The following is a 22,808-nucleotide window of genomic DNA, read 5'->3' on the forward strand; positions in this document are numbered from 1 at the left end:
GATGCATCGAGCAGTTGTGTGATCTTTTGCAGCGAAATGTCATATAAATCACTCTTGTGTGTTTTTTGAGGACTTTATAGTGAAGAATATCAAAAACTACTCAGGTCATTACTCTCATATGGCAGCCATCAAATACCATTAAACATTTGGACAACACTATAGATAGTAAACTCACTATCTAGTCTAGTGGACTACATGATAAATGAATGACAAATAATCAATAATTCATGCAATTCAAATAATGCATTAAATAGTGACACAGCATTATTACATTTTAGTAGACCAACATTTAATTTGATTTCAGATAAGCTGGTACAAATATCTTACAATTCTGAATGGTAGAACATTACATTACGTACAGTATCACCGCTATAATCCACAATATAATGAAATCAAACGAGCTAAAAGCTTCTTAAAGTGCAAAAGAAACTCCTCTTCGAGCATTTTCTTAGCACATTTGAGTGCCCTCATGTAAATCACATTATATCTCCACCCAACTTAAACCTGGGCAGAGGTCTAATCACACAGAATTATTGAAGAAACCTGTGCGAGTGTGTGGGAATGAAATGTGAGCTGGTTAAATCATGGTCTGGGTTTTAAATAGGCAATCCTTTAAGATTAAAAAAACATTTTGCGAAGACAGGCGAAACATTGTATAATTCAGTGATTTTTAATATATGCAGCCTCAAGATACATTTAAATGTGTATTTAAACGTTGGCTTTGGTCATTGGGGTACACGCAGGCGAAAATAGAAAGAAAACAAATACACACATCTATGGCAAACACTCCATGTTTCAGACCTTTTTGGAAAGTCTTTTTGGAAAGACAGTTCATAATAATTGCTCTGGAACCTCTGAACGTCCCTGCTGCCCAAATCTGATTGGCCATATGTAATAATTTATAAAAAAGGTCTGATTTGGAAACCACTTCAAATGTGTCCTTCAAGCTTGGAAATAATATGAATACGCTTCCAGGCAGAGCTGCATATGTGGCTGACGTGGTTTGGATATTAGATGCCACATGTCAAGTGTTACTGCCCGACACTGTGATTGATTAGCCTACTGCTATCCTATTATGGATCTCCTGCTGGTGTCACAGACTGTGACTGAATAATAATGACCCTGATAAACAATTAAGGTCTGTATTTGCTGCAAAATAACAACAGATGTCCGACCGCAATGACAGCGAAGGTGAGCCTGGGTCTATCAACACAGGTGAACCTCTCAATACATTTCACCTGCTTAAACATGTTTTGCATTAACAGCTTGTATGTACATGTTGAGACAAACACAGATGGGCCCCATTGATATGTTGTAACATACACATTGTGCATTCAACTCAGACATCCTCCGGTAACAGATCTCTTCAAGCTTATGTGGCGAAGCCCAATAATGGCACACAGCCCTGACAGGAAGACTTATTGGATCTGATCATCCCTGTTGCAGCACACACTTCCTGTCAACCATAATTGACAGGAGAGAATCAGTTTCACTGGAAGTACCACTAAATCCACATCCATCTTACCCTGTAGTTCAAAAGGGTTGTGGGGGAAATAACAGCCCAAAGCCGGTTTGTGTGTAAAAAAACATTTAACAGCTCCTCACATCACACAAGTCTCAACAGATGCCTTTAAATTAGTCTACAGGCGTCACAATCCACTAACCTTGACTGCAATGCAGCAGGTAAACATTAGAGCCTCGGCACAGCATGACACGGGCCGGTATCTCAACACAACAGGTCTTTTCTGAGTGCTAAGCGGGGACCCAGGGAGAGGCTGAGCCTCAGATAACATAATATAGCTTCTTGAGAGTCCATCCTTCCTGCTGAAGCACGCACACCAAGCCTTTAACACAATGCAGGAGCAGAGTGAATAGAAGGATGAAGGAGACGCAAACAATATCCTACTGATGCAGAGGGAATGCAGCGCAGAGCAGGAGGGATGAGGGATTCTTCTCAACTTTCAAATAACAGGGTCACCAATTCCCCGACTTAACCAATTCCAAGAGTTTAAACAAAACAGCATTTGTGTCATACAGTACCTGCAAATAGATGGGCACAGATCCTGGATGGCACCAGGAAATAACAATTCTTCTGTCTTTCACTTGTAACTCAAGCATTGCCCTTTCACAAAGCATCTGAAATTCTAGGTGTTACTATTTCAATGTGTCAAAAACCCATCCATATACACAATTCTGTGTGTATATTACACTCTGTATATTACACACAGAATTGTCTGTTTTAAATATCAACCAGTGTCAAACTACAAAGATGCTGTCCCTGTGGAATGCTCCCTGTCCTCAGTGCAACAAAAGAAAGAAAAGGAAAGCAACAGGAAGACAGGGATGAATCCGCTTTAAATTCCCCAGATTGCCAACACTCTTTTGAAGCTCCTCCTGAATGCCTTCAGGAAGATGCAACAAAGGAAATGTTTAGCAGGAGAAATTCAGATACATTGTGTCAAATCCGTCTAAACCAAGCCCCCAGGAAGTGCGCCGGACTCTGATGAAAATATTCGTGCTGGCCAAACGGCGGTACTACACTTCCTTTTGGTTGCCAGGCCCGGAAACACTTTTTCCCATTGACTTACATGGGGAAAGAGTGGTCTGTAAATCGTTGGATAATTTTTTTTAAACTAAATAAACTACCCAGTATGAACACTTGTATAGCCCTTATTAAAAACATTCGTTCCTCAAGTTGTAAAAATGTGCTAATAACGTTATTCTGAGAGTTATTTCCCTCTGCATTATGAACGCGCATCCCACCCACGGGACCGCGCCGCCCGGCACGTTCATGTTACGTGTTCAGCACTAGTACATGCGTTTATCTTTACCCATTGATGCACAATAAGAACGGACCCATATCGCCTTACTGCCAGCCCACGGAGCTGTAATAATGGATATATTGCACATGTTTGCTGTAATTCATCATTTGTAAAATATTATACTACATGGGCTGTATGATTAAATCTTGTACCGTAAATGTTGTATTAAATAAAGTTAATATTACCGACGTAGATTAACGTCCCTGTAGCTTCTTATTGCACAAAGAAGCTTATTGCACTGTATATATATACACATATATATATATATATATATATATATATATATATATATACAGTGCAATAATTCTTTCATGCTAAATGAAGCTCTGTTGCTTGGATATCACTAGATCCTGTTACAGCGTAATATAAAAGTACATAACGATTGATGTGTAAATTAGCATAATTACTAGCTAACCGCTAGCTGCTAACTGCCGCCTCGTTAATATCAAATCTATCATAATAACAAACCATTACCATGCTGTCATGAACGTGCGGTGCTGTTACGTGTACGCAAATTGACGTGCTTGATGTGAACGAGCATTTTGGGGGGCATGGTTAAAGTTGCGCATACGCTATGAGCGCACATATGGGTACTTCTCAGGCATGCCGGGTAATCTGTGACGTTTTGCTCTCTCAAAAGTTGGGCCATTTTATCATCATGCGCGAATGAGCAACTCTCATAGGAATGAATGAGGCCCCGCCTCCCACGCTGTATCCAGTTCTTATTATACATCCATGGTCTAAACCAATACTTAACTAATACAGGGATGAATCATCAGCAGCATGTTTTTTTTAATAATGTTATAAAGCATGGTTAAGGTTCGCTCAGTTACAAATGTTGTAGTTTTTGGTTAACAAGATCAGCCAATTAAAAAAATAACCAAATTGCTCAGCATTAGTTTACAATAATCTTTTGTATTGTCTTCCAGAGGTCAGAAAACACATTTTCAATTGTGCTGCCTGCCTGTAGAAACACAGGGTAATAGTGTATATTTACTGGCAGCTACTGCTGAGACAAAGTACATTTACCTACACAGCACTGACCTTGGTTCATGACGATGCATTTTTATGTAAGCTTCCAGAAGTGTGTTGTTTACTTGCAGAGGTCAAATACAAGAAAGTGCTGAGTGCTCGGATCAGGAGGAACGAAAGTTTTTTGTTTTTTTTAAAGAAGCTCCTTAAAATGGGATACAATGCTTACAAAGACACATCCTTAACCTTCAGCAAATTCGTTGATTGAGAAGTTAGGTTTTAAGATGTGCCTTTTTTGTGTTTTAACTGTGTTAGCAGGACAATGATTATCCAAATGAAGGTAATGTCCATATGACACACTTTACCAACACAAAACCATTTCTACTGTAATTATACACAGTACACTATTGGATTCTGTATTATAGTCAAAGGAAGGATAATGACATTAAAGTCCTACAGTATATGAGTTCACTGCAAGAAAATGCTTTGTACTTTGAAAATCAGATTTAATAGCATGGCCAAAGATTTGATAAGACAGCTTGGATAGAAAGGGAATTCAAACAGGTGCAACAGAGAGGTCAGGGGGTCTCATCAACATCAGTAGATCTGATCTGCTGGGGACCGCCAGCATATGTCACGGAAACATTTAGCTAATTACCAAGCCCGAGAAAGAGTGGACTTACTAAAGGGATTTTAGTAAAACAACAATCATTTATCAGGTTTCTCACTTTGGCAAAAGAGCTTAAAGGGCCCATGTCATGGCCATTTCCACTGATCATAATTACATTGTTGAGGTATACTAAAATAGATTTATACTGTGCAATTTTCCAAACTCACATTGGTTTCGCATACAGCATCTCTGTCAAGCATGTGTATTCAGCAGTATTCACTTTCTCCACTAAACGACTCGTTGGAGCTCTTGCCCCCCCCCTCCCTGTGAGCCTAGTGTGCTCCGATTGGTCAGCTCGGCCACTCGTTCTGATTAGTCAACCACCAGAGAGGCTGCGCCCATGTCAGTGCTTTTCCCGGCTGCTCTCAGCGTAACATCAGTCTTATCATGGCGTCGGTACAGCGGTATATTTTATATACATATATATTTTTAACTGTTGTTATAGAAGAGTGTGACGGCCCCAGGGCCTTTGTCTTACGATGGGGTGGAGCTGAAGAGGCTAATCAGCACGATCACGGACACCTCCGGACACAGTCTCTCTCCAAAGCGGCTGCAGGAAGACTAACTCTGCGATCCTCTCAACCACCTGTCTCTGCATTTACTACAATAAATGTGCCGTGGTTTTGTAAACTCGTGTATGTCTCCTTGTCTTTCCGTTGTGGCCTACGAGCTACTCTCATAACAAAGAGTAAGTTATTTTTACCCGTTATAAACTACTACTGTTTGATGAGAAATCAAATCATGGTTTGCTATATATGAATTCAGGGAAGAAAGGATAGGCCTACTAAGTATTTCCATTAAACTTTATTTTTAGAAATGTACAAAATGAACATAAATATACATATATACACGGTATATCATCCATTCCTCCTCCTCGCATCTTGCCTGCGCACAGTCGGTGCGGTGCCTTTTAGCACCCTCAGTAGTAGTAGAATCCCTTCCCCGTCATGGATTGTCCGCCAGGATCTGGCTGGACGAAATCAAATGCAAATCACAAAATATTAGAGAAACTTAGTTGTTTTAGACTCGTTAGTAGTAGTTGTGTAATGAACAGCTTGCCTGCTAATATGCTAACCTAGCTTTGTTTACCTTGGTAGCTAACACGATATGAACGTTAGCTTGGAGGAAAGGCAACTATAATGCAGTGTAATAAAACTACTATGAACAAAAGCTAGTGGTTCATATTAGGCTAGCAATAACGTGTTTATAATTGCAATCGTATACGGGTATTCTGCTACGTTCGGTCATACAATGTAACTTGCATGAATACATTGTTTTGCGCTAGCATACAGCTAGCCTCGTTAGCTACATGCAGTATATGTACGGTCACAATGTACGGTAAATCACAGTACAGTATACTGTATGAGTATTCCGTGTGTGTGACTGCAGACATTCTCCTGCCATGACAAACATGTAAGGCCATCTGCTGACATTGTAGTTGATATATTTAAACGCTAGCAACGTAGCATCACAAAAATGTTTTTCTGACCAAAACTAGCTCTAGCTCCGTGTGTTAGATCGCTACGCCAGCTATAATGTAATTACGTTTCGCGACTGACCGGCAAATCACCCGGAGTATACTGTCAATAGGTATTTTGTGTGTGAATGCAGACATTCTCCTGCTATGAGATACATGTATGCAAGGCCATCTGCTGATATTAGAGTTGATATATGGAAACTCTAGCAACTTAGTTAGCACAGTTAGCACTGTGTCAATGGCTTAGCAGTCCAACACAGTTTACACATTTAAACAGTCTTGTTTGATAAATACACAAATAACAATGCAAACTTACAGGTTGTATACCCAGATCTTCCCCTGCTCCAAACGGTCCAAACAAGCTGTGCATATCCGGCCTCAAACTGGGCAATGTTTTGGAAGCTTTCGTCTGTGAAATGCCGGTTCTTCGAACCTCTGGAGGAGGAACACGCCGCTGCTGGTGTGGCCATAGCTCTTCGGGATTGGTCCATTTCGTTCCGGGTACCGCATGACATCAGGCGGTACCCGGAACTAAATGGAAGACTCAAATGGGCAGTGACGTATCTCCAACGAGGCGTTTTGGGGAGGTATTTTCTGTGTTAGAGTTTTACTCGCTACAGGGTGTACTTTGAGGGTTTTGACTCTGCACACCGTTTACATGCATAAAAACCTTCATAACACACAAGGGGACGGGTAATAACCGGAAAAGCATGACATGGGAGCTTTAAAGTGTTCAGACATGATCCCACAAGCCCAGAGCCCCTATTTGTTTTTAGTCCAACTCTGGCTTAGAGGATGCCCAAGGTAAGATCTGAGTAATGTAGGAGGGACTTAAAACTGACATTTTCAGTAAGTAAACAACGATTCAGAGGTGCTTTAATGTTTATGTATGTTCAAGTTAAGTCAAATCTGAAGTCCTCAAGGACAAAAGTCATCATACTGTAGATACATTGCAAATCAATCGCAAGTCCTTCTGATCTCTGAAGTGCTGACAACTCGAATGACACAGCAATCAAATATTCAAAACTTCATATTGTGCGTTTGCACTTCATGAAACCACTCAAACAAAGCATTATTTACATTAAAGCAAGGGAAACATGACCCAAACCTTACTTGAGAATGTGTATGTGTGTGAGGACAGGGGTTTTACATTTTCTGAAATCAGTTTTTCTATGGCTTCATAAAAAGAGCAGAAACAGAGATTTTGGATTCAATGGAAAAGATGGGAACTCTTGAAAAAAATACTAAAATGAAAGGAGAAGCACCTGAGTGACCTTGGGATAGTCCAGACCTTAAGTGAGTAGGCAGGAGTTAGAGCAAGCTCCAATGGTACCATTTATTTACAATCATTTACACTGTCACCACGGCATCGAACACTTTGCTGCAAGGCCTGCTGCTAAACCACACCGCACTGCAAATAGCAGCATTATGTAGACCCCAACCTTAGGTGCTACTAAAAACAGGGGTGCTATGGTCATACCTGTTGATATACAAAACTGAACCACAAGTCAAACAATAATAAACATGACGTCAAAATACTTAACAAGCCTAATTCACTTAATTAACATGATTAATACATGAAACACTTACAACAAAGCAACTAAACATAAATCTTACATACATTCACTGCCCCCTACTCGGTGTATCTACACGGAACGATAACACAGGGTTGTTTCTCCGGGGAATCTTCTAATTGCGCACCCTGGGAGTTGGCTGGCTTTGGAGACAGTTGTGCACAGGTCAATATGATAAGCTGTTAAATATATCTGTAACTTTACATTAACGGTAACAAACTGCATTTAGGACACTTGTGTGAGTTTACATATTTAGATTGAGCGACTGAAAAGATCGCTCCGAGCTCTGCCAATCAAACTACTTAATTAACATGAATTAGTTACGGGTGGTGTGGCCAATTCAACAACAGGGCATGAAAAAAAACGAGATTCTCTGCAGACGTAAACTAATGACATTAAGGTTGTTCATAACGCAACACTTGTCTGTTTCATTATTCTAAAAATGTGCTTATAGTGTTACAATAGGTAACTGTGAGCAACCTATTAGCCTATGGGTCATTCTCGCTGTAGGGTGCCGTTTTAGTGTCCTGTACATGCATCGTCAAGTTGCTGTTAACTAAGCAATAATTTTACATAAAAGTTGTTTGTCATATTAGTCTTAAGTTTTCTGTATTTATTAAAATGCCTTACTTGGCGCTTTAGACACTTTTTCTTGATTTTTTTCTGTTTAATATAATAGGAAGTATGCTATTTTGCTTAAGATAGTACAAAGAACTGCTTCGCCAAAATTGAAGCTCTGTATAAAAATAATGGAGAATGAGATCACCCCCGTTACAGACACAAACAAGAGTTTAGTTTGGGTTATTATGCATCTGATCAGGCACATAGTTTGTTACAATGTTCACAAGGGTGGATTAGGTAAGGGTTATTTAAGAAAGTGGGCATCTTTTACTGGTTCACTGCATGACAAGTGGTTCAGTATATTTAATTAAATGCAAATGTGCTACTGCTAAGATACCAATTAGTGCTCTCTGACCAAAATCTGGTGATCCTCTGACTTTTCATCTAGTATCCTTCACAGATCAAAGTTTTAAGTTATTCAGTTAAACATCTTAATATTGATTGATTGATTGGCACAAACTTTTGAACCGACATTCATGGTTCCTGGATGATTCATATTAATGACTTTGGTTATGCCCTTGGTAGTGCCATAATGAGGTAAGTATTTGTTGTGTGTAGTGAAATGTATTGACAACTGTTGGATGGATTGACCCTCTTTTTGGTACAGACATATTGATCAATTTTTGTTATCTAGCTTACAAATTAGCTTGGGGAGGTCACAACAGATCAGAAGACACGATTATTATTGAACATTTCTATATAAGAAAAAGAAAACGTTGGTTTAATTTAAAATTAGCCATCAAATCACAGCAGAGCCAGGCCTGATGTGTCGACTGATTCATAATTACAGGTTACTGTCCGTCGTCCAATCATCACAGATCTGCATCTGCTCAATATTCCTCCTCCTAAGGTGGTAACAGATGTTCTTGCTTTGTTAGCAGATAATATGCATGTCACATACTGTATCATTTGTTTTTTAGCTGTACCTTCAAATTGAAAAATGTGACATGTCTTTTAACTTTTTGTATACTTTCACGTAGTTTAGTGCTACATATTTTGCATTTAAGCTCTACATACTTGCATAAAGTTAATGTTTTGAATTTCTAATAATGAATGAAGGGTCAGTTAAAGGTTAAAGCATAACTTATTCCTAAATGAACATCTAACCAGTTAATATGTTGGCCTTTTAGTTCCTGGAGTTCATACAGTAAGCACTTCTCTAATAGACTTTTATTACGTGTAAGGTCAGAGAAATTATATACTGAATCATTGAGATCGACAACAGTATGGTTCTAAATGTAACAATATGAATACTGTTATCTCCACATATGACCTTTGCACATTATTTATTCACCATGAAATCACTGCAAACACTCAAACGTATTCCACTTAACCAACATTATAGGGCAAAAGACATTAAGAAATGACTGTGTGGTATAGGTCAGGGCTGAGCATAACTTTTCAACACTGGCGATGAGCTTTAACAACAAGGCCAACATGCACTTCTCCAACATTTATTTGAGATGAGGTCCATCTTGAGGGTATGCTTTAAGCAGTATGCCACAGCTGACCAGCACACTTATTTTTCTGGACGATTACCCAAGAGCTGCTTATACCACTCACAGCAGAAGAAGCCCAGCTACGTTTTCTCTCTGGTTTACTGGAACCTCAGTGAACGCTGTAACAAGAAGATACATACACTCGTACCTTAGCAACGTTAAGCAGGCATGGCAGGTCATGTTACGCTTCAAATGTTTTGGTGTGCATGGAGATGATGTGTGAATGATTGCATTTAAAAAGAGGGGCTGGTGGTGTCTTTGTTCAGCCTGCCCAAACCAAAAACTCCAAAAAGGAAGTGTAAGGAATAATTCAACAGTGTTTATCCGCTATAATGAATGATACTAACCTAATCATGCCTTGCAAATTAGACTCAGTAAAAACCAAGAATTACTACAACCAAGAACAAGAAGCCAATCTTTCACTGACCAGGGTGCTTTAGTTTGTGATGTTACAAAGAAAGCAGTCTTCCTCACTAACACATCCACCATGAAGTCAATTCAACCTTAAAGAATTGGTATCACCTTGTGTTAAAATTGGCTAAATGTTTAACAAATGTTTTTTCCCTCAAGCTAGTTTTCTGTTGCCAACTTTTCAATGGAAAGTAGATAAAGATGGCTTTGAAAAGTGACTAGATGTCGCTAGATGACCCTTATGCAATACGTTTAGTGTCTTTGATGTTATAATATGTGTGTATAACTTTTTCTTAAACATGTAGACATGGGGAGAAACATGTTTGATTGAATCGGTGCACCTGATACTTGAGAACAATGGTATTGAATGGAAATGTGGGACACTTGACATTTAGTGACACTAGGAGATGTTATGCTTTTTTTGCAGATGCTGCTCTCCTTACAGCTTCAAATGTGACCTTCAATGTCAATTTGAGGGGTTTGAAGCTGAATGTGTTTCAGAAAAAAGCTGGATTGCTCAATCTAGAAAAGGAGGGAGCAGCTGCCACAAGTAGAGGAGTTCAGGTGATATATTGTATTATTATGGTTCTTGAGATTGATCATCATGTAGGGGAATCTGCTGCAAGTGATGTGAGAGCTGAGCCATGAAGTAAAACTCTTAATTTAGCAGTAAGTCATTCAAATCCTCACAAGCTCTGAAGCACAACAGAAAGATGAGATTGCAGATACAATGAGGTTTCTCTGCTGGTTTCTCTGTGATTCTGGAAAGCCTCCACATTGAACAAATGCTCCTGGCTGCGTTGTGAGCAGCCAGCTCTAAGTGGTTCAGGCATCTCATGAAAGTGCCCGGCTCTGTTTGGAGTGTTCTCAGGCATGACCAACTGAGAAGACACCCCCGAACAAAACCAGGACACACCTGAGGGATTACATCTCCTATCTCGCCTGGGAGAGATACCCCTGAGAGGAAACGACCATTTCTTCCATCACTTGAAACTGGATTGTAGATTTGTTCTAAATCCTTATTTAGTCCTTCTGCTAATGCAATAATAACATTTCCATTTCTAAAACTTCCCTGACCTCTCTGCAGTCTTACTGTCTTTCACTGTAACTCAGTTTTGTCTTTGGCTGTCTCTAAATTGCTTGTACTCTGAAATTGATTTCTTTCTGTCTGGAGATCAGAGCATGCCCTGTCCTCACCTCGGCTTTCCCTTCTTCTTTTTTTTATATTGACAAACCAAGGGCAAAAAGTGAGAAAGAGACACATTTCTGTTCATTTACGTGCCATCAGTTCAAAAGCAAATTGAAAGCTGTAAAACCCACTTTCATGATTTATTGCAGAGGGAGGAGATTTATTATATAATTAGATTTAGTATGAGCACTACTCACAGTTTGACACAGAATCTTGTGAAGTAGCCACAGAGACTGGATGTTTTTTACACGCAGTATTCTTCTCACGAGGTACGGTAATTATTTTTCACTCTCAATTTTCATCTCCCCGTCTGGATGTTTTGATTTTAGAACTGGGTCACCTCTAAAGTGATGAAAGTAATTAATACCACCCAAACAAAAGCTGGCTCCTGAATCCTATTCCAGATACATGTAATTATGGGATGCCCATTCATTAATGTGTAATGCACTCTTTTGTGATAACTACAGTATTTTTTAAATAATGTTAAATATATTATATAGGGAGAAAATAACACTTCTGAGGCAACCTTTCAAGCATTTACAAGTACTCTACATGATTTATAACACAATATTTAGTATGATGCTGCTATAAGAACATGTTGTATTGCTTATTAATGTTTAGTATTTGTAAGCAATCAAAACTTCTCCAATCTGGAATATATTACTTTTTTCTTTAATGCTGTTTATCAGTGCCTAAATTAGGGACTTTTTGCCCAAAAATCTTTATTTAATGAGCGGTTGTCTGTGAAAGATAAAGGTTTAATCAATCTAATATTATCTGAGCTGTCACATCAAACAATCTTGCTGTTATTGTGAGATATAAAGGCATCTCTCTCGCAAAGATGTGGTGACAATTGAAATACAAATTGCAGTGTGGAGTTGTGGATAAAAACACTCGGAAGAAATTGGTTTTTCGTTCTGCATGAGGAAATGTATCAAAAGCTATCGCGCAAACCTCATAAATAACCAAATTACACAAATGCAAATATTAAAATTGAATTTAATACAAAGGCTTCGCTCGTTGAAATGTCTTTCATCAGTGGCTCAGAAGAGGAAGAATATTTCATTTTCATTAAACTACTGATAATTACTCTTCCTAAACATTGCTTAGCAGAACAAACAACAGATTCCATCAGAAAGTCAGCTTTACCTATTTGAGTGTTTTTGTTTGAGCCTGCCAATTTCTTATCAATCTCATGCACTGATGTGTGTGTGTGTGTCATTGATATCAAGATGTGTGTGAATGGGAAGAATGCAGTGTGTAGCGTACGTCTGTTCAGTGAAAGGAGGAAGCAGACAGGTGAAAAGAAGGATGGAGAAAGAGCGAGACGTGTCGCAGCACCCTCAGGACGTCTCCTCTTCCTGAGCAGCTGTTGTCTGAGAGCTAGAGGCAGCACTGCGGCTTCCTGTCAACTCCTTTTCCCACAGAAGCCCCCGTGCATGCAAAACAGGCTCAGGCTGCCCTCTCTCCTTGGCCACACTTTTCCGCCCCCTTTTTGTCTCCGTATGCAGACACCTCCTTATTGTCTCCCCCTCTCTCCGGAGCGGAGTCTGTATTCAAATCAATTTCAAGCCAGCAGACGTTGGTCGCTCAGAAATAGTTACAACACGCTGCAAGTGAGACACTTTCATAGAAAAGAGCGTTTCAAGGGCAGAGGCTGATAAAGAAGAGAAAATGTATTGTTGTTCTCTTCCATCAGGGTTGATGATTGTGTACAAGGTGATGCATCAATCCCCCTCCACAGAGAAAATACTTGAATGTGTTCTGATTTGGTTTACCTCTTCTGACCCTGAATATACACTTTAACTCTGCCTTGTTAGAGGCCAATGGCTTACAGATATGTAAAGCATTTCAACTGTTTTCAAGCTTATTTTTATTAATGGGTTGCTCATATTCCAAGTGACATAGTGTGAACAGAGCAAAACTGAGAATATCATATGCCATGGAGGCTGTAATCGTATAATAGCATTCCTGTGTTTTTGAACTACTAAATCATGGTTACTACTAAAACATTTAGTCAAACCTGTGAATACTTGATTTATTGTGCAAAGCAAGGCTGGAATAACCAGTTGGACAAAAAATGCACCTTTCCTAGGGTCCAAGACTCTTAAAGGTTCCCAAAACATTCCACGTTAATCTTCTAAATTTCAAATACATGTAGGAATTTGCACCTCAAAAGTACAATATCAACTTGCTTAGTAGTATCTTGAGTCTCTGTCTTCTACCATGGCTCTGTGTCCAAATGTAGCACTTTATTTTACTTGATATTGTGCTACTGCTGCATACTGTATTGCAATATAAAGTAATCAGTTTGCTGAATCGCCCCCCGGAAAACTAGCCAAAAAGTGTTGCAGCATAAAAGTAATGTTTGGTCTCTGGGTATGACGATGGACAATAGTGGCACATGAACAAATAATGACCATCCTGTCTAGTTAAAACGCTATATAGTGCAAGGACAAATGCTATGACACCATTTTTTTTTTATCACAGTGACACAATATTGAGACCGGGATAATAAAGTGTGCTCACCAGCAGATGGTCTTATATTGACAGTTGACTGATTTATCCGGTTGTATCTGTAAAAAGAATAATTGATTAGTGTCATAACAAGGCTTTCAGATTCCCCGATAGACTGTTTATAAGGAGACCGCAAGGTGACACAACCTGTTAACAGCTGTAGCGCTGACAGCTAATTGTTCATGACTGGAGTATGCAACAGTTACCGGCTCTGAAGCTTGCCAGATTTGGAAACAGCTGTGAAGTAGGACAGGTTGGGATGGGCTTGTTACAATTTAATAATGACCTACACAATCATGGTGAAAGGGGATTGATAGTGTATCATTTGTTGATCCTGAATATCATGTGTATAATATATATATTATATACACATACCTTTTCTCTAGTCCTTTTTGTGCAGTTAATTGTATTTTTAGGGACATTTCATATCCATAAAAAGAAATGGGCTGACTCTAAACCACATTTTTTACATTTCTGTCAAGAATTTAAGCAATATAATTAGCACTATTAAAAACAAAAAAATTAGGAATAAGAAGGCTATCAAAACTAATTTGATATTTAAAAAATATTTAATCTGAAGTAGCCTATCAAAATGTATTTTTCTTTCCTTTTTCTTTATTTACTGTATGTAATGTCTTGTTGCTTTGTATGTCTGCCCCTGGACTTTGTTGTATGTAAAATGTATGATGTGCAAGTATGATATTGAATCACTCGTGTTACATTACACATGATAAAATGCTGCCATCATGTGGTAAACTTTGGTAACACATTGGTTTAATCAACATTATATTTAGCATAACTTGTTACACTTTTGATGCATGGAATACAGTTGTATGAGCACGTTTGTTGCAAATGTGAAAATGTAGTCACTTCTTCAAGCATTATAATTCATGGAAACGTCCAAAGAGGACATAGCAGTTCTTCACAAAATGACATACAAAATCCAACAAGATTAGTCCGTAGAATACATTTTGGATACACTTGTGCGATATTTTTTGTGACAGTGAGCGCTAAAGAGTAAGGTCTGAAATAATTACTACAAACTAATTTTGTATTTTGAAGGCCATCTATTATGCAGACTCAGTTGCATTGCTCTACCGAATGACTCTTAATTGTGTTTTGTTCCAGCAATGGTACGTTTTTTTAAATGAATGCTTGTTTTTTGACATGCAACATCTGTTAGCCGTTCAGCTTTTAATCATGTTTCAAACAGCTGATTTTATTGGGTTGTATGACTGTGTATTTAATTTTGTTGTGTACTGTGAATAAAATGTCAAAAGGCTTATTATTTGTTGTCTGTTTGAATTCATTTGGTAGCACACAAGTTCCCCATTTGAGGATATCTATCTCAGTTCTTGTTTATGGCTACACAACTAGGAATAGTCATTTACTGTAGCTTGACATATTTGCTTTAAAAGTCCAGAATCTAAAATATATGTTTTGTGTGTACAGTCTGTGTATTGATGACAGTTTTTTCAGCAAAATAAGAGTTAAAACAGGTTGGTGCACCTGTGGAACTGGCTAGGTTAAATAGTGTAATGTAATACTTATAACACTTCCGTTTGAAACGTTATACTTCACATTTCAGATTTAAGCTTATATTATGATATCTGATAACTAACTGTGTACCGGTGCAGTATAAACACAGTCGCAGCCTCTGTATAAATAAACAAGTGTGCATACATTATTCAAAGTGCAGCCTGTTGTCCTCAATGTGTCGTCATGAGGACTGTGGGTGCGGAAGTAGCCTGCACCGTGTGCAGAGGATGCGACCTGCTGGTGACCGCGCGCACAGAGAAGTGAGATGCATGAAATTGAGACATGACACTCTGAGATCCGTTTAAATCCCAACAGTTTTGTTTATTTGCGACTTGCCTCCGGCCCATAGACTGTATCTGGTCCCGTTAATCCGGACTGAAGGAAGATATTCACCGAGGGATGGGTGCGTTGCAGTCCTCACCTGGTCAACCAGAGTACGTTGATCTGAAGGAAAAGACGGGCTGTGAGTATGAGCTTATCATCATTCTTGTTTTTGCATTTGCGGCTAAGCTATTTTAATTGTAAGACCTTACACAGACACGTAGGATGTGTGGAAACATGAGTTCACTGCACCGGAAATGAGACCTAATGAAATCATTTTCTTGGTTTAAATAGATCTTATTTTGAAAGGGGAATTCATCGTCTAAGAAAGGCATGATCCATATGTGCCGTTATTGCGTAACTACACTCTTCCAGCAGCCTCTATGTGGTGCAGTATTACTAAATAATTTACTACAAGTTAATGGAAGTGTAACTTTACCCATAAGAAGAGGTGCTGTAAATAATAGATGAACCACTGTATTGAACGCTTTTACAAAACAAGGTTAAATGAATCAATTGCCTTTTTGTTAAATGCAACAAAAGCTATCGTATTTAACCTGTAGCCTTATTTGAAATTGGTGCGTGTGTTAGATACAGGTGGCAGATCACAGAAAAAAAAAAGTTTTGCATACAATATGAATATCCAAATCGGTGGCCTTGAAATCATCCATTGATATGTGATGGAATGTAGCATATTCAGAGCAAATGTACTTATTTAAATGTCAAAAAGATGACTATCTAACCAGTTTGAATAACATGTCTGTTTTTCTCCATTGTTTTTAGAGGCATACACAAGAACTAACTTCTCCTTTTCTATGTTTTAGTTTCATTTTCGCAGATCAGAGTCCTACATAACAGGTTCAAGCTGTTGAGCCACAATGGGGAAACTTTGAAGTAAGTGTTTTTTAGAACCTTTACTGACTATTGTAATGTATGTGATAATTTCAGGTTGTGAAAAACAAATTGGCCTGGCAGTTGATCAGCTTTCTTTGGAAGTGGAAACCTGCCTAACACGCCTTTTGTCTGCATACACATTGTGCAACCTGTGTCCATGATTAAATATTACTGTATGCTGCCACTCCTTAAAATCCTTGTTCCACTCTCAGGAGGGATCATTTCAATAGCATCCCAGATCTGGCATGCAATCCCATCCGCTCGCAGATAATAGAGGCCTTCTTCGACAGAAGGTACAGTGATGATGATTTGAATGTTGCCTGAACTTTTCATATGATGTGAGATAAGATTCAATAATGTTATGTCTGAACTGCACAATCTGCGGGCTGATCTCTATATTTCTCTAGAAACTTTCGGCAGAATGGCGAGGGCCCTGTGGATGAGATCCACTTTGAGGAGTTTCTGATGGTCATGTCCCATTTCAAGGCCCCATCGCCACGCATGATAGAGGAGCGTGAGAGCGTCAGGAGGGAGAAACTGAGATGTGTGTCTTCAATCACATTATCACATGGTTGACATTATCTGTGGCTGATATGCAGCAGTTGAACCAATACCTGTGTTTTTTTTCTCTGCAGTTATATTCAACATGCATGACACAGACAACGATGGGACGATAACCCTCGAGGAGTACAGACATGTAAGCTTCCGGTCACTGCTACTCATGCACTTTAGCTGTCACATAACCAGGGAAAATCACAACAATCCTTACTCACATTCTGAGGAGATTATCATGACATGTCAGTTTAATGTTGTTAGGGTATCTTTTGAACAGTTTTGGATCATTTATGGTCAAGAGACGTAGTCTGACACAGACTTGGTGATTTGAGTGTCTCCAGTCTAACACTAGTCAGCGGCCTTTCCTGCAACAATTGCTAGTTAATTAAGGCAAAAGGGAGGAATTTCCTTTCCTCAAACCTTTTCAGATGACGTGTTTGATACCTGTAGCCATTGTAGTAATATTATTTGATTTCAACTTGTTGCTCACATCTGTCCAGGTGATCGACGAGCTGCTATCTCTCAGCGAGGCGCTGGAGAAGGACACAGCCAAAGGCATTGCTGATGCTGCCATGTTGGAAGTGGCCAGTACTTCAATGGGTCACATGGTATGTGAGATTCAGTTTAGATCAAATTAAACTTGAGTTTGATTCATTGTTTGTCTGTAACCTTTCTTTCTCACACGCAGGAACCTGATGAATTCTACGAGGGAATCACATTTGAGCATTTCCTTAAGGTTGGTACACGGATCACACACTATTATAATACATATGTTTGCTAAATCTACTTTCATAGTAAATTAGCATACTTTAAATGTGCATTTCAATATGTGATTATTATAAAATATATTGCAAAATCAAATAAAAAGTCAGCCACTTTTAAGGAAAGTGAGAAATAACGTAATATTAAACAACATAAAACTCTTTCTTTTTCTAGCTGCTGAAAGGCTTTGAGATTGAATTAAAAATGAATGTTCACTTTTCAATGATGGACACCCCAACGTTTTGTAAGTGAGGTTGGTACACTGCACTATGCAGAGACTTCGGGAACACTCTGGAAGCTCTTTATAATGATTTCACTAGTTGTTACTAGTTTTTAGTTTATTGCTTGCATGGAAAAATATGCCTTAATCATGTTTGAATAATTATGTAAATTCAATGAATATAAAGATATAGTAGAAATAGTCAATTTGATTGTAAGCAATAATATGAGATAATAAGTCTACTAACTCTGCATGAAAGTAGTTGGACTAAGCAATAATCGAATATCAATGTCCGACTCTATGCATGCAAATATTGATGCTCAAAAGACTTGAAAGAGTTAATGCCATAAATCAATAATATTAATAATCAGGGATATAGAGATGTATATGTAAAATATATTTATATTTGTCTTATAATAGCAATACAACATTGAAATGCCTTTAATTCACAAGTATGATCCTCAGTGCATGCTCTGCACACTACATGTGCACAATAAAAACCCCATGAACCGTATTCCAGTTCATGGTGCGCCTTCCTGGTAAAAAGGAAATGGGAGTGCTGGCATGCAAGATAAAATGCCTGCTGGCAGTATCTGATCGAAGAATGAACAAGGATTTCATGATTCACCTCAAAAAGATCATTTTCACTTTTTAAGACCACACATATGATGAAAAGTCATAGAGATATTTTAATATCAGGAGTTTGAATAACTTTATATGAGAATTTAACATTTCAAGCCAAACTTAAGCGCACAATGCTTGATTCAACAGCTACCATCAGTTACCTTTAACTCCATTGCTTTGGGGTGATTGTTATACACAAGAAAAGTCATCTCATACACAACTTTTGTGAAAATAATAAATATGAAAGCATTGTAATAATCTTAAAAGTGCATTATAAATGGGAAGCTGGTTATGAGGGTGTAAACGTTACGCAATGACCACAACAACCCCAGTGTGTGAATCTGGCTGCAGTCAAGCTCAAACTACTGTGACTATCAATAAAATAAGCTTTCACTTGTACCTGTTTATATGTTGTGGTTACTAGGTATTGAGTCTTGTCGTGTGCTGGTTGTTTACTAACACTGCATGTTTGAACATGTTTTCATATTTCTGGTGAATGCTAAATGATTGACCGTCTTGAATGTTCAAAGATAGCCATCAGCACTTCTGATGCTCAATGTATTCAGTCGCGGCTGTATACTGCCCCCCACAGGTCAAAACATGTAAAGCATGTTAAAGGATGAACCTGCACCTGATTCAATACATGTGTTTGTGTAATTTCTCCAGTAAGTACATTACCTCATGAATAATGTTTAATGTGGAGCTTTCATCGGATACATGTTTGTTCATTGTTTTGATGATGATTATCATTTGAATTATTAGCTGTAATTTCCAGTCCTTGTCAGTGATTCATTTAGGTCTTTACTTTGTAAACCATCCATATTTTTGCAATAAAATACAACACATGTCATTCTGACTTTCTACTTGTTTCTTTTTTTCTGGAGAGTCGCATTGTATTCCAATCCGTATGGCCATTTTTCTTTGGTTCTGTAGAGAATTTCTTGCTAGATATATGTCACAGGATATATCATAAAACAACAGGTTTAAAACTAAACAGAGCTCTAATTTCTGTTATTGAAGTTAAATCTAAACAGCTAAAACAATGGGTAGTTGAGATTAAAATGAAGCAAGTGCATAGCGGCATTTCTTCTTTGCACAACTTTTAAAATGGATAACAATGTTGGTCTTCCCAGAGGATAAAACACTTTCATTGTCCTTTAATTCTTATGCCTCAAATGGTTCAAAGTTTTCACTTAATCAATGAATTTGCTTTATGGATTGGCATACAAATATGTGCAGTCATTCATAGTTAAGAGGTGATGTCTCCCGGTGATTTTTGTAATCCAAAGACCATTTCTCTAGCGCCAGCATGAGGTTGAAGTTTATTATATGTATTTCTCATCAACTATGGATAGCCATAAAATTGAGTAAAGACATACCTTTTTCTGGACCTTGGAAACAGTATAGTTTGATTACATGTGTTTTGCAGTTCTTCAAAAGTCAACACATTTCCATAGTGATGTGCTGATGACAGGTGGATCGATGGTTACAGGAACTACAACAGGTCCTGGTTAAGTTATTTTATGCGTTGCATGTTCTCCCTCTTGGTGGTGTTGAAGTTGTGCGGGTTATTTGGTGTTTCTTCAAGTCAAGTGCATTAAGTGTTTTACAGGAGATCTTGTGACTACTCCAAGGCCTTTCCACCAAAACTGTATCTGCTGGAGTATACTTCAGCTCTCTCCAGTCTTGTACAGCATTAAGTGGGTGGTGAAAATGAATGAATAATGTAGACTGAAGAAACACTGTTGTCCTAAGGTACCCTCTCTGTTTGGGCTTTAAATAAGGCAGAGTTATTACAGGGAACTTGATCCATGACCTAGAGTGAATCCCCATCTACTTCCAGCTTCCTCATAGCTTGTGATGAGAGGAACGTTTAGTTAAGCATTACTTAATTTCAACAAAAATACTTGCTATGTTATTTATATATGCAATATATTTTTGACATTGTCTGATTTGTATCTATTTATATAAAAGGGTTTTTTAGCAGGTTATCAACTTCTCCTGTTTCCCCTTCTCACACTTGGGTCTCCATCTATATAAGGATGCAAGTACGCACATACACCGACACCTTGTGACTGGCCAGACAGCCCGCCAGTTTCATGAAATCTTTCCGATCAAATACTGCCTTGTGTTAAACCCATGCGTCATTCTTGATATCACACAGTCAGCGTCTCAGCTGCTTCCTGATTTAGTTTTAACTCCCTTGATACACTTGATGTCCGAATATATTGTTCCTCAGATTGAGTCCAACAAACAGAAGACCTATGTTGTGAATGAAAATCAGTTTTTCAAGACACCATGTTGCTGAAATTGTATATTGTTTATACAACAACACTGAGAAAGATAGAAAAGTTCAGCAGCAAAGCATCATTTAATAATTCTGTATACAGCAAAACAGCAAAGTAGAACCTAACATAACATATTAGACAACTTAAATATACATATATTGCATAGACATAACTTTACTCTCTTTTAACAGCATTTATCTCATCAGAAACAAGAACATAAATAATAAATACCATAAATAGGCTTCATTACATTGATGTAGCAGCCACCTTCATCCTCCCTTTTAAAGTCTTTTTTTGAACCCAGTGTTGTTAAACTGACTGTCTAAGGCCAGCCTTAGGTCATCCTCAGAGGAGTGCGTTGGTGTGTGTCCTCCTGCACACTTGGCTTTTTAGACTCCTCAGTTCTCTGGAAACATTTGACAGGAGCTCCTTGAAGGTCTTCAGCACCACGCAGCCGTAGACCTTCTGCTGGAAGACGTTCTGAGGTGGAGGTAGTGTTGTGGGCCCCCCCTCTGGTAAAGGCACGTTTGGGAAGAGGCTCTGATAGAAGTTGTTTATGAGAACAGCCAGGTTCCTGCTGCCAGCGCTGAACCGCTTCAGGTCGCTCAGCAGTGGGCTCGTGGGTAACTGTAAGTCTGTCTGCTGCTCGTACACCCATTTAAAATGTGGGAAGAACTCTTGGAGATGCGTGTAGATGCTCGCTATCTTCTCTGAGGGCTCCAGGCCAGAGATGTTGGGGTCGGGGACGTTGTTTACAGGCACCTTGCAGAAGAGCTCTGACATTTCTCCTTGAGAGGCTTTCTGCAAAAAAAGAAATATATAATCAAGCCACACATCTTTAAAGAGGAACATGAACATCTATGTTTTCTAAGAAGGGTGGGGTACAAGCAGATGAGGATTTAAGACACTTTTATGTGTGCACTCACATATGTTTTGATTAGGTCGACAGATTCCTTCTGTAAGAGTCTACTCAGCTTCAAACTCTGCTGCACAGAATTCCCACACTGCTGGTTTCTGCTTGCTGCCACAGTTCTTGATGAATCAAAAGCCATAACCAGCAGGAGAGAGAGTAAAGCTGTGGAGAAAGGAACTGGTCAGTTAAGGTTAACCTACATCCCAGCGGTGAGGGGAACTTTGGTTTAAAGCCACAAGTGAAGGAGGGAGTGATACAAATAAACTGTTATTAAGTCTGCTATATTATCATTTCAGGCATTTTCTAGCAACACAATACTGTTGTTATAGTAAAGCATGTTTAAATGTCAACAATTGTCAGTCTCCTTAAGTATTGTCCAGATTCTCCAGACAGTTTAAAAAGTAACATTTTAAACAGTCTGTGTTTAAAGAAACTGTGAAGCAGTCAAATTGAATCTGAACGTTTGCATTCAGTTTCACAACATCTGTAAGAATATAACCACAATAGTGTACCAAGTGGAAGTATAAAATGCTGTTTCTGTTTAAATTTGAATAACTTAAACTTACTTGTTGCTGTTTCCATAAACCGTTGAAAATGCATACTCTGTACATGGCCATTCATTCTCCTCCCAGTATCACAGGCACATTGCAAGGACTTGTCATGATCACACTCCTTTAAAACTTTTTTTTAAAAGACAGAAAACCACACATTTGTCACAGGAGGAAATGACGTGCACTTTGTGAGGCAACCAAATGTCTCGGAATTTCCTCCTTTTTCTTAGATGTGCATTTTCTTTTCTCCTTTTATCTCACTCTAACAAGTGGACAATGCCCCAACATGCCTGGGCATAGACCCAGCCTGTCTAATTCTTTTTGAGTGACCATGGACAATTTATCATATCTCTACTTTTTTTTATTTGGGCATGTAAAAATGTTCTTAA

The 22,808-nt window shown here is 38.6% G+C and overlaps 2 protein-coding genes across 2 annotated transcripts; one reads left to right on the forward strand and one right to left on the reverse strand.

Moving 5' to 3' along the window:
- The first annotated feature begins 15,495 nt into the window (after positions 1-15,495).
- tescb (tescalcin b) lies at positions 15,496-19,523 on the forward strand. The gene is made up of 8 exons (XM_034123396.1): positions 15,496-15,754; positions 16,437-16,506; positions 16,719-16,799; positions 16,914-17,050; positions 17,142-17,203; positions 17,562-17,669; positions 17,750-17,797; positions 17,998-19,523. Exons 1-8 carry the CDS (start codon positions 15,691-15,693, stop codon positions 18,073-18,075), a joined length of 648 nt encoding a protein of 215 aa, XP_033979287.1. The 5' UTR covers positions 15,496-15,690; the 3' UTR covers positions 18,076-19,523.
- A 1,449-nt stretch (positions 19,524-20,972) lies between these two features.
- On the reverse strand, positions 20,973-22,539 carry m17 (IL-6 subfamily cytokine M17). Its single transcript, XM_034123301.1, has 3 exons — positions 22,435-22,539; positions 21,882-22,030; positions 20,973-21,756 (listed from the first exon to the last, which is right to left on the reverse strand). The coding sequence occupies exons 1-3, from the start codon at positions 22,487-22,489 to the stop codon at positions 21,301-21,303; spliced, it is 660 nt and encodes a 219-aa protein (XP_033979192.1). The 5' UTR covers positions 22,490-22,539; the 3' UTR covers positions 20,973-21,300.
- Positions 22,540-22,808: the final 269 nt, after the last annotated feature.

The sequence above is a fragment of the Trematomus bernacchii genome, unplaced genomic scaffold (genome assembly GCF_902827165.1).
Source record: "Trematomus bernacchii unplaced genomic scaffold, fTreBer1.1, whole genome shotgun sequence".
NCBI lineage: Eukaryota > Metazoa > Chordata > Actinopteri > Perciformes > Nototheniidae > Trematomus > Trematomus bernacchii.

What these genes read in the sequence shown, in the direction of transcription:
- m17 (XM_034123301.1), bottom strand. Translation starts at nt 22,489, where the DNA reads ATGAATGGCCATGTACAGAGTATGCATTTTCAACGGTTTATGGAAACA. An exon ending in GTTTATGGAAACAGCAACAA is followed by an intron (nt 22,031 to 22,434) that starts GTAAGTTTAAGT and finishes CTTTCTCCACAG; the next exon opens with CTTTACTCTCTCTCCTGCTG. An exon ending in TCGACCTAATCAAAACATAT is followed by an intron (nt 21,757 to 21,881) that starts GTGAGTGCACAC and finishes CTTTTTTTGCAG; the next exon opens with AAAGCCTCTCAAGGAGAAAT.
- tescb (XM_034123396.1), top strand. Translation starts at nt 15,691, where the DNA reads ATGGGTGCGTTGCAGTCCTCACCTGGTCAACCAGAGTACGTTGATCTG. An exon ending in GAGGCCTTCTTCGACAGAAG is followed by an intron (nt 16,800 to 16,913) that starts GTACAGTGATGA and finishes ATATTTCTCTAG; the next exon opens with AAACTTTCGGCAGAATGGCG. An exon ending in CCCTCGAGGAGTACAGACAT is followed by an intron (nt 17,204 to 17,561) that starts GTAAGCTTCCGG and finishes ACATCTGTCCAG; the next exon opens with GTGATCGACGAGCTGCTATC.